Consider the following 12,446-nt stretch of genomic DNA (forward strand, 5'->3'; position numbering starts at 1 on the left):
CTGCATAATAAAAACAACTTTCTACTGCTATACAGTACCCAGCATCCAGGCAATCAGTTTACCTTATACTGCACCACATTGATGGAAGGGAATATTTGGGCAAAGGTAATGAGGAAACACCTACCTTTAAAAAAACAAAAAAGGTCTCCCAGGATTTTAATGTCCATTTAGAGCAGACAAGACTTTACTTTTTAAAATCTCACTAAAAAGATGTTCACACAATGTGACGCTAGCAGACTAGGGGCAAGCTCATGCCAGAGCCCCAGGCCAATTCGCTTGTATTTTATTATAGATCAAAGTGATTGTTCAATATAGGAGTGTATTTGGTGTTTAAACTTCATTAAAATGAGTGGGATGTTACTTACATAATTCTCACCTATCTGTATCCCAATATAACATAGCAAACACTTATATTGCATATACTCTTGTAACTAAATAACAGAAAAGTGCTAATTTCAAAGCAAGTGGTCATTGTGTCTGATGAACAGAGATTAAAGACTCTGAATATATTCCTCAATCTCCATCAAAGGAAAAGCCAATATGGGTAGCAACCCTGTCAGCTTGTTTTCTATGAGAAAATGCGATAAGTATGGATTCAAGGAAAGACCCTGAATCTCGGACTATTTGGACTCTTATAGGAAAGTGTACCAGATGCAAAGCAGAGATCCCCAGAGACAATCTGGGTACCCTAAAAAGACTTTTGGAACACTGGCAGTTTATCACATCACTGCCACTATTTGCAATTACAAACTGTGACTCACTGTGCACATATTTTACCAGCTTTAACCTATCAATAACTCTCACTTCCTTTTCTCAGGAAATAAACAGTTAGTTAACCACAGAATTGGCTACCAGTATTGTCTTTGGTATAAGACCTACAGTATCAATTGATCTGGGGTAACTGACTGGCCTCTTGCAACTGGAAGCAACCTAAATGTGATGTGGGTTTTGGTGTAAGTAACCAGGCTGTCTATGTGGCAAGATAAACTGGAGTGTCTAAGGCAACTGTCTATGACTCTATGGTAAGATCGGTATAGTGATCCAAGAGTTCACATTTGTCACTGACTTGGTGAAATCTAATTATAGAACACACCGTTACTTTGGTGTGTCTGCCGTGTTTTCTGACTGTCTGCCCTGAGAAAAGCACCTTGAGTCATGAGCTACTCTGGACATTGTGGCGCACAGTAAAATGCATAGTGACCAACTGGTCTACTTCAGGAGGAGGATAAGTCAATTCATCCTATTAGCGCCCAGAAAACTAGGTATTTCACACCTGACTCTTTAACTACACTGCCATTCAAAGCCACTACCGTTACTGCATCAATATAATAATGTTTACACTGACTTTTATTCAGAGCACTTACTGATATTAATCCTAAAACGTGTTTAAATAATACATTTTACTATTACAACTAAAGCATTTATATAGCATTGTAAACATTCATAGAACCTAAAATATAACACTGTCTCTGCCTTGAAGAGTTTACATGACAAATTTATGTCAGAATTTGATTTAGTGGTCTTGCTACGGGTTGAAACATTTCTCTTTGCAAAATCCCGTCAGGAAAATGTTTTGCATCAAAAATGATTCAAAGGAACAGTTACCAGGTACATTTTAGGATACAAAATATATTATATTCTTAATGCACCAGAAAATGGATCCTAGTGTCAGATATGCAGAAGAGCACTTAAACAGAATTAAATTAAATGAAAATTTACAGGTCAAGTTTCAGTCAGTTGCGTATGAAAGGGACAAATGTTATATTCCCCACACACACAGTCAGCAAAGACTAAAAACACTGACAGATCCTTGCCTATAGTGGCATGTCAGTTAATACTGTATTCCTGACACATACCACACTAAAATTCTATAAGCAGCACTACAGTAGATACTGAAAAGCATTCATAATCATTCAAAAAAGTTTCAAAAAAAAGTTGACTGTTGACTGATTTAAACCTACATTAGCAAGGAAATTTAAAGCCAAGACTTCCACTGATTCCTCAATGCACTACACTATGATCAGCAGCTCAGAAGAGAGCTAGTTCGTCATCACCCATGAGACTGAGGCCCATAGAACTGTAGTAGAGTACTTTGCAACTTATTCATTTATGTTAACATTGAATGCTTATGGTATGATTCTGTAGCGTGTATTATTCAGTCTAAAGCTAGTCAGCACAAATTACAGGGCAAATCCAACCCACAGCCCAAGTAACCAAGTTGGCACTGGAGTGAAACATGGGCACAGGCAGGGAGGAATCCTCACCACTAGACTCAGAGGTCTGCAGGCTCTTCTATGAGATCCTCTTTGGCACATGAAAGGGGGGGGGGAATTGTGAGGACCTATACAGAGGCAGATCCTCTGGCTCCATCCCATCACCAGCCTCCCCCTGTGCACTGACAAACAGGAATTGCCAGAGTGGAGATTCATGCTGTGCAGGAAGTGCACCCTCCCATGCTACCTCCACCATTATATATGGTGATTTAAAAAAAAAAAAAAAAAAAAAGGCCTGTGCAATAGGCAACAGAACTATGGATGCTGTGCTATTATCACCTCTGACCCATTTTACCCTTATCACACTTACCCTTCAAGCTGGACAGGAAACAGTTTTCCTGGCCCACAAATAGCTCAGAGTTTCAATTTTTTGCCCCATCTTGAATCAAAATGAAAAGTCTAAATTTCAAAAGTTATAAAAATACTGAACTGTTTGTTTTCAGTCAGTCAATCAGAATGTTTTGTTTTAATAATCTTGAAGTGTTTTGTTTGGATTTCAGCTTTTAAAAAATCTTTTCCAGTCTAATTAATGTAAATGTTGAAACAAAAAGTCATTTTGAACTGGAAAACTGACTCTGAAACTTCCCCCACGCCCCTCAGCATTTTTAACAAGTTGGGAAATTTGTTAAACCCAACCCAGTTCCAGGCAGAGTGGATTTGATTTAAATCAAATCGATTTAAATCATAATTGATATCACTAGTTAGGAGGACTTGATTTTATCATGGATTTCTACATAAAAGTGCATTCTTGTTGGCTGTTATAACCTTAATACATATTCTTCACAACTCAGAGACAGATGTAGGTTTCATTTAGAAGGTACACACTACACATTTTTAAGTGATTTATTCTGAAAACTTTTCAGATTAGTTTTACAGCTATATCAGAAAATGAATGATTGGTTATTTCATTTACCAAAGGTAATTGGAGCAGATACTTATGAAGTCATTGGGAGGTGAACTATCTCCAATTCTATAAGTTAATCATTAATATTTGGAGGATTTGCCTTCCATGCTGTATTAAGAGGAGTATATTACCAGACAGACATTTGAATTGTTTTATTTAACTAAAACATTATGTCTTCTAGAATTTTTTTCTTCAATTTTAACAAAACATATTTTAACAAAAAAAAGCATATGAATTTTTGAATTTAGTTAAACATTCAAGTTCTTTAAAATCAGGTTTGTTTTTGTTAAAGTAGTTAAATGAATTTTTTTTTAAATAAAAATTAAATTGACGATGTCAGCCAGGTCAACATGAGACACTTAAAATATTGGCTTCTGCAGCTAACTCAGTCTTCTTCACCTTCATTTTCCCCTTTTTTTCATAATCTGGAAAAGAAAAACAAGCTTTCCTGTTTTTTCAGGTCCCAAACGATTTCTCAGTTTGGAATGAATTAGTCCAAAGGAAGAAAATATTCTTTCTACACCGGCAGAAAAAGCTACTGCTGTTAAAAGTGAGATTGTCACTTCAACAGTCTCTGAATCCAAGTGCTTCAGTGACTTTCACTTGTTCACTGGTTTGACTTTCTTTAAAGCATCATCAGCAAGCATATTTCCTGAATGGTTCTTATTCCCAAACTGGGTCTCTTTTACAGCCTGCTGCCATTATAGGTTTTCCCTTTTAGTGAGAGAATGGTATGGTAGATCTCAAATCAACGAAGGCTACACTCACATAGATCTTAAGACTTCAGAAATATGCTGCTCCAACAGTTTCACTTTTGTGTCTACTGCCTGTCCCTCCTTTCTCACATTTATCTCCAGACGTCTTCTCTTTGTCCAGATGTATTCCATCCCCAACAATCTTCTATTCACTGAACTTCTTGAAACTTTGCACTTTTAGAGAGAGGTAAGGGATTGAGTCTGTATACACAGATTTGCATAGGGACAATAGGGTTGAGGTCTGTTATTTCTCACCTCTATATATTATTTATTTTAAAACATTTTTGCTGTCAACAAGCATGTTATCTCTGGAGACAAATTCCACAGTTTGAGAACTGCAAAACTAAGCATCTCTGATGGTATCTTCTAGACTGAGCACTGAGTCCCATTGGGTAGATAGAAAAATTAATCTAAATCTATATTGAAGCTCCTGGAACCCCATAAAATTGGGTCCCTAATCCATGAACTATTGGAACCTATTCCTGACCAGTTCTGTGGATAAACCCCTTGCAGCTTAGACAGAAGCCATGGAAGATACCAATCCCGGGATCATTTCCTGGTATCTGGCTCTATTCCTTCACTGTATGCCATTAGGTTGGCAGTAGCACACTAGAATGCTAATTCATTTTCACATGCTGGGTGAGGAGTGAGGTATCACTTGTGTTGTGGGCCGCATATTTGTCAGACGGAGTAGGAGAAGGTGCAGGGGCATTATCTAGTCCCCAGTACACAAAAAGAGTTTATTCCAACTTCCCAGTTCTTTGTCCTGGACTCCTGTGAAAAGAAAAGATCTATAAAAAAATCTCTGCTGGAGACACACAAGGGGAAGAGTATTTGGGGGGAAAAGGCAGGTCTCTTCACCCAGGCTCTAAGGTCAGCCTTGATGGCAAGGCTGAGTGGAGCACTATTTTGGGATGGCTGGTATTCCACTTGCTTGTTTGTTTTTAAATGTAACACTTTTTGCTTATGTTTCCTAGTTTCATTTACAGTGTTCCCCCTTCTTCTCTGAGCTCATCTTGTCTGTTGCTATATTTTGTTTCTGCTTTGTCCTCATCTCACCAGTAAACAGTGAGTTTAAGAGAAGTGTGCTTATAACCCATAATGACCTGCGTGTAGTAGCATGACAATTTTTAAAAACCTACAAAATTTATAACTAACAAATTTACTCTACGCATTTCAATGCATACTCTTCCCCTTACACCCTTTTAAGGATTTTTCCTGTTTGTCTAGATTTCAGGTGGTGATTCTAAATTATTCAAATCTAGTTGTTTTTCTCAGTGATGCAGTCATTATGTTGTCAGCTTCTTTGAATTAATAACTTCTTATCTCAGCTGCTGCATATAAATTCAGTTTATTTTCCAGAAAATACTTTGTCTCTCACTGAGCAGCAGGGATATTGTAAGGACAGGTCAGATTGATCTATGTGTTTATGCAGTAACTGTTGCATTGCAGTTAATAGCTGACTTGCATCTCTCTAACCTATCTGAGTGCTTGCTGAACACCACATTGGTCAGAAGCAATATCAAACCAAGAGATGAAGGAACTGTTTCTACTAAATTAGCTAGATTTGCAAGAAAATCTGCGTGAATAAAATGAATCATTATGAATAAAGTTTTAAATTTTTCTCATTGCTGCTGAGATTGCACTTAAATATAGGCAATGGCATTTTCCCATGGTGGTGGGCACTGGAGCACTGAAAGCATACATTGTTTCCACATGAGAGGGACAGTTCATTCAAGCTATGTATATTTGTAAAACCAGTGAAACTAATCAAATGCAGATTTAGGTGCAGAGTAATCCAGTATCATCCACAGAACTAGTCTACGAGACATTTCCAACAAGAAAAAAATAGAAATGAAGGAAATCCAAATAGCAATCAAAACAGGAGTAAAATTTCTTGTCAGGCAAATATTCTTGACCACATCTTGTCATTTGGATACAGATGAAAACCATGTCCAGTATTTACCAACTTTACTAGATTTATAGCAGGGTAGTAGAGTAGAGCAACTACTGGCAAGATCTAGAACATAGCTCTTTGTTACTAGTCATCAGTTTAGTTGGGAGAAAGTAAGAGGCTTCTATACTTCACCCATCTGGGTTGAAAAATCTACTCATCATTGCAGAGTCGGAAGATTTCCCTGATGAACAAAGGGGTTTAAACTATCATTTCTGCAGAATTTAAATTTTCATTTTAAAAAGGCTTTTAGCTCCCACAGTTGTGAACCAAAGGTAAACCAATGCAGAGCATCATTCCTTATTATGCAGATAGCTTCACTTAACAAGATTCTATTCAGAACCATGGAAGCAGCAGTGACACAATCAATAATGATGTCAGTTTCATGCAGGTTCTTGGTAAAGTTATGAGCAGTAACAAAGTCAGATACTGGGCTTATAGGTCCCAAGAAAATGGCTAGAGGAGGAGTGGAAAAACAGAGACTTTTCGCCTCCCCACCATTAATTGCAGCTGGAAACCTCTGGGAGAGCAGTTACCACAAAACAGCCCTATCCTCCTCAAGACAGCCAGGAGGCTCTGGAGGGGTGCGAAAGAGAGAGAAAGAAAAGCTTTTTCACTCATCCAATTGTCCAAGCCACTGACTCGAAGCTTCACAATTTATTAGACATACGCAAAGCGATGAGAAAAATGTAGCCCTCAGCTAGAATCCAGGGTCAACACTCATGTACAAATCCCTACACCCTCCCCATTCCTAGCAGCTGGAAGTGTCTGAACTTTAGCGGGGCATTCCACCAGCACCTTGCTGTTGGGCTCCAACCTTATCTTTTGTGTGTATGTATACTACATTTCTTTTGGTCTCCATTCCTCCTTGAGGATAGTAATATATACATGACTAAATCAATCCTACGTGTCAGGAACAATCAGTTCCTACTGTAGACTGAGGCCACATCAATTTAAAAAACAACTTTCCTTCAGCACCATGGACTGCTGGTTGCAATCCTCCTCACTTTGCTACCACTTAGCAACCCTAATAAGGCTGAAGTATCTGACTAGCAGCAGATAAACTCCTCAAATGGTTTTGCCAGCTTTTCTATTTGCTTCTCAAAGCATGAAGCCAGCAGGAAATTTATCATGTGACCTGTAACCAGGAAGGAGTTTGAGTGGAAGAAGTTTTTGGTTTTAAAGGTCATTATCTTCAATAAAGAGCTGGTTGAAGCACACCTGAATGCTAATATGAACTAACCGTTTAAAACACGAACTGCATTTTAAAAACACAATTTTTATAAGCCAAAACTCCCAAAAACCAACGGTGACATGGATATTTTGAAAATAACAGCCTTGCAAAATTCTACTCAACCACACTTGTAGAGTAGTAGTTTGACGAGCAAGTAAAACATCTTTTAAAAAAAATTAGCATTAATCATCATGGCAAAGGGTCACTGAACTGACCTTGTTCATCGGCAGATAAACTTTTATGCTCATATTCCTTTTTCCTTCATTTCAGTTCCCTCAGAGTCATGCTGTCTGGCTCCTTCAAGAAATACAAATTAAATCTTTTAAAAAACACTTCAAAAAACCCAATACAATAAATACACCGTTTAGTTCAGCCCTATTGGGGTTAGCCCTTATCATTGAATAGGGGCTCAAAATGTTGTAAAATGATGTATTTGGTGGCATCACAGCAGAGCAGAAGCCAAGCAGCATAACTATGGAGGAGCTGAAATGAAGAGCACCGGAGAATAAGTCTAGTTTCAAGTCAGTTATGTGTTGAATGCCAACCAATTGCCCTGGCTATTCAAGAGCACTCGCCATCTATAAAAAACAAAATGCATCAATTAATTGCAGTGCTTAAACACATTGTGGACACTACTGAAGACAAATAATACATTTCTGTAACTTTTTGCAAAGGTTGTAGTTCATATTAAAATGAACACAATTAAAGCTATAAAACTACAAAATACTTATCACTTTGCTGACAGAAAGCACACATGAGAAAATCTATCATTCGTGTGATCCATATGCTACAACTAGGATTTAATTGGAAGCATATCTCCATGGTAAAGAGACCAAACACTAGGAAAAACCCCACAACATTCTGGAACAAAAAGATTCCACTAGCAGAAATATGGTGTGAATAAACCCTGGTTGGAACACATGAAGCTAAGGAAAAGTATACTTACTGTGAGCTTCCCTTCCTGTTTTGTTTTGTTTTGACCTGCTATGGCTCCAGTTAGGGTTCAAATCACTATCAGCAGTTTATTCTGTATTTTTTGAGGGTTTGGTGGTTTGTTTTTTAGTTGCATCCTATGGACTAGATCCTACAGTCACTTACAGAGATGAGTTATTTTACTCATGTGAGCAGCCCTACTGAAACCATGTAAGGAGTTATTCACCCGAATAAGTGTTTGCAGGTTCAGGCCTTAAAGTTGGAACATATTTTCCTCCACTCATGTTGAAAAACTAGCCAACTCTGTGTTACACCAAGACCACCTAAGCAGGCAATCCTGAGTAGGGCAACTAATAATACAATTATAATTTTAATTTGTAAAGCAACCACACGGAAGTGTTTGCATTCTGTACAAAATAAACACTAAGATTTGTGCAAAAATAACTCATTCCCCCACTTTCAGTTTGTTCATCTTGTACCAACAGAACCAGAACTACACAAACATCTTGAAGCCATGACTCTGTCAAAAAGTGGTTCTGTTCCATTATACCATATGTAGCAAATAGTAATTCAAAGCCTGGAGGATACTATGGAAAAGAAAGAACAATATGTATCCCCTGGATCTGTGGAATGTTTAGAAGAACAGTTTGGGACCAGAAAGACTTTTCCCCCAGAGAAACCACAAGGAGCACAAAAAACTATTGTTCTTCCGAGGACCAAAGTTTGCATCACTCATATGGAATGGTTACAAGGTTCTGCTCACATGGCAAAACCCACAGCCTGCTGTACAGTCTCAAGAGATCCTTATGCCTTTCTTTGGCTCCACAGAAGACCAACTTCAACAGAATTGTGCTGCCTTGGATCTCTGTGGCTAGTCTATTCCTCCAGAAACCCCTTTGTATGAAAAGAAAAAGCAGATACATAGTGAAGTTAATATTGATTGCCAGGGTTAACTCTGCTATGGAATCCATGCATGGTCTAGGACAACAGACACTCCATAACTCTACAGCACATCTTCAATGGTACTTGGCAAAAGGAGTGTACCATGCTGCAGATGCCCCTTTTCTATGTTTCTTGCATAATAATCTGTAGGAGTTTTCCAGAGAGGCCCAGGAAGGGAGGATTTTGGAAGGGGTGTGTGAATTTCCTTAGTTTCCCCCAAATCAACATGATCTACCAGTTTTAAAAATGTGACCGTGTTTGCAAAAAGGAAATTATTTCTTTGGCTTCCTTCTTACAACTCACTAATGACAAAAGCAGGAAGAGAATTGTGATGCCTTACAATCAATGGGAGTGCAATGTTTCCAAACCAGAAGCCAGTGGATGGGGATGTTGTGATTTGGGAGTGACAACGGTGAAGCTGACAGTATAGGAGTTCAGATACTCTCTGGCAACCTTGCCTCGAGGTCACAACAGGTGAGGTTTAATACATCGGCCATAATGTGAGCCCGACGCAGACCCTGCCAAGGCGGCTTGCTGCCGCGATGCCACCCCAGCAGGGCTGCTCTCTGTGCCCACATAGGGAGGGTGCTGCGAGGGCCCAAGCACAGCCGGAGAACAAACCCAGGTGTCTCGGGAGAAGAGGCTTAAGGAGCCCCGAGACTCCCCACTTGCTCCCGCCGCAGCAGGGCTGCCCGGCAGGTCTCTCCCCCCGCCCGCGGTGCCCAGCCCGGTTACCTGCAGCAGGCAGTGCCCGGGCCCCGCGTGCTCGGCCAGGCTGGCGCTGTAGACCTGCTGCTCGAAGACGGGCTCGTTGTCGTTGGCGTCCTCCACCCGGACGCTCACCAGGCAGGAGGCGGAGAGCGGCGGCTCCCCCAGGTCCCGCGCCACCACCCGGAGCTCCAGCGCCGCCTCCCGCTCGCGGTCCAGGGCGCGCCGGGTGCTGATCACGCCGCTCAGCGGGTCGATGTGGAAGAGCTCGAGGCCCGGAGCCGCCTCCAGGGCGTAGCGCACCTGGGCGTTGGGGGAGCCCGGCTCGTCGGCGTCCGAGGCGCTGAGCCGCAGCACGGCGGTGCCGGGCGAGGCGGCCTCGGAGACGGCGGCGCGGTAGCGGGGCTGCGGGAAGGCGGGCGGCTGGTCGTTGATGTCGGCGATGCGGAGCAGCAGCGTCTCGTGGGCGGAGAGCGGCGGGGAGCCGCCGTCGGTGGCCGCCAGGCGCAGCTCGTACAGGTCGCGGCTCTCGCGGTCCAGCGGCCCCTCCACGCAGAGGAAATAGAGGCCGGCGGCGCCGCCGGGCCGCAGGGCGAAGGTCCCGTCCCCGCCCTGCAGGCTCAGGCCGAGCTCGTCCCCGGCCTCGTCGGGGTCCGAGACGGAGACGCGCGCCACGTAGTCCCCCGGCCGCGCGGCCTCGGAGAGGCGGGCGCCGCCGCCCTCGGTCAGGTAGAGCACGTGGATGGCCGGGCTGTTGTCGTTCACGTCCAGCACCGCGACGGAGACCAGCGCGCTGCCCACCTCGGGCTCGGCGCCGCCGTCCCGCGCCTGCACGATGACGCGGTGCAGCGCGCGGGCCTCGCGGTCCAGCGGGCGGTTGACGCGCAGCAGCCCGGTCCGCTCCTCCACGGCGAAGTAGGCGGCGGGGTCGCTCTGGCGGCGGCTGATGAGGTAGCGCACCTCGCCGTTGGCGCCCAGGTCCGGGTCGGTGGCCAGCAGGCGGCAGACGGCGGTGCCCGGCGCCGCGTCCTCCCGCACGCGGGCCCGGTACTCGCGCTGGCTGAAGGCGGGCGCGTTGTCGTTCTCGTCCAGCACCCGGATCTCCACCCGCAGGCGGCCGCTCAGCCGCGGGCTGCCCCCGTCCCAGGCCTCGATCAGCAGCCGGTGCGAGTCCGCCCGCTCCCGGTCCAGCCGCCGCAGCAGCACCAGGTCCAGCGGCTCCGGGGGGGAGCCGTAGCGCAGCCGGAAGAGCGGCGGCGCCGCCTCCTGCCCCTCGGCCAGCAGCGTGTAGCCCTGGGTGCCGAAGCTGCCGGCGTCGGGGTCCCGGGCGCCCGGGAGGCGGAAGGCGGTGCCGGGCGGGCTGAGCTCGGAGACGTTGAGCCGCAGCGAGTCCCGCGGGAAGCGGGGCGGATGGTCGTTCACGTCGGTGACCGCGATCTCCACCTGCACCATCTCCCCGCGCAGCGTGGCCGCCACGAAGCTGTAGCGCGCCCGCCGCTCCCGGTCCAGCCGCCGCGCCGTGCGGATGATGCCGGTGTCGGGCTGCACGTGGAAATCCGCCAGCACCGCCGACTCGCCGCTCCCCTCCGACAAGAAGAAGCCGCCCAGCTGCCCGTCCCCCGGGGGCAGCCCGGCCCGGATGTCCCCGACCAGCGTGTCCGCCGGGAGCCCCTCATTCACCGCCAGGCTGAGGTTGTACAGCTGGGCTGAGCAGCTCCCCGCCGCGCACAGCCACAGGGGCACGAGCAGCGCCGGCAGCCCGGCCCCGGACGCCCCGAGGCCCCCGCGTCTCCTGCTCCCTTGGGGGAGAGGCTGTTCCTGCTGCCTCTGGCACCTGCTGCTCGGCCTCGGGGGCAGCGGCCGCTGCCCCATTCTCCACTGCTTCCCCCCTTCTTCTCAGCCGAGAGCCGCTGGTCTCCCCGCAGCCGGGGGAATCCAAGCGCCGGGTGCTCCCCAGACACCTCCTCGCAGCCCAGTGCAATGACACGGGGATCGTTTCTAAGTCAGCATCGTGAGGGGTTTGTTTGCAGTTCTGCGGCTCAGCCGGGGGCCCCTCACCGCACACGCTGCCGCAGCCTGTGCGCTCCTCCACGAGCGCTGCCGGATGCCTCCTCTTCGCTCTCAACCTCCTTTATTTCTTTGGCATCCGCGCCTCGCTCCGCTGGCCTGACCCGCCCCTTCCCCCCGCCGCAGTCAGGTGCATTATTCCTGTTGCTAGAGCAATAGGAAATCCTCTAAAGCACACACACGCCAGAGTTGGTGGGGGGAATAACAAGTGTGTGAGGGAGGCGGGAGGGGACAGCTTCCTGGCTGCTGCTGCAGCTGAAGACGCCTGCTCAGCCTGCTACCCACAACGTCTCGGGAGTAGCAGAGCTGCAAACACACGCCCTCCTAGTCTTCCCATGTGACTCGGCTCTCAGACAAGGGTAGATTCCGCTCCTACGGATAGCTGGAGCAAGCACTGCAGCAGGGATTTGTCCCTTTCTCCTTTCTGGCTGGGAAGCAAGACGCTGGGAAGGACAGTACACTAGCCAGATCCTGCTAACCTGAATCTAGCGTTAGAGGAGACATGCAGGCCCCCGATCAAGTGATCTATGCAAAGTAGTGATTTAGGATCCTAGAGAGAGAGAGAGGGTTTTATCCACGTTTATCTTGAATAACCTTATAGATCAGACAGAGGAATAATCACTGGTAATACAATTGAGTAGGATAACTTGTGCCAAAAGAAGAGCTGCTTAGCTTG

At 45.7% G+C, this 12,446-nt stretch overlaps 1 protein-coding gene across 7 annotated transcripts in view; it reads right to left on the bottom strand.

The window, feature by feature from the left end:
- The window catches only part of DCHS2 (dachsous cadherin-related 2), a 234,195-nt gene extending 222,445 nt beyond the window's left edge, over positions 1 to 11,750 (bottom strand). For all 7 annotated transcript variants that reach the window (XM_050946199.1, XM_050946201.1, XM_050946205.1 and 4 more), the window contains exon 1: positions 9,731 to 11,750. In XM_050946199.1, the coding sequence (XP_050802156.1) occupies positions 9,731 to 11,575 (1,845 nt within the window). In that variant the 5' untranslated portion in view covers positions 11,576 to 11,750. The remainder of the gene's footprint in view (positions 1 to 9,730) is intronic.
- Positions 11,751 to 12,446: the final 696 nt, after the last annotated feature.

Source organism: Gopherus flavomarginatus, chromosome 3 (assembly GCF_025201925.1).
Source record: "Gopherus flavomarginatus isolate rGopFla2 chromosome 3, rGopFla2.mat.asm, whole genome shotgun sequence".
NCBI classification, from domain to species: Eukaryota; Metazoa; Chordata; order Testudines; family Testudinidae; genus Gopherus; species Gopherus flavomarginatus.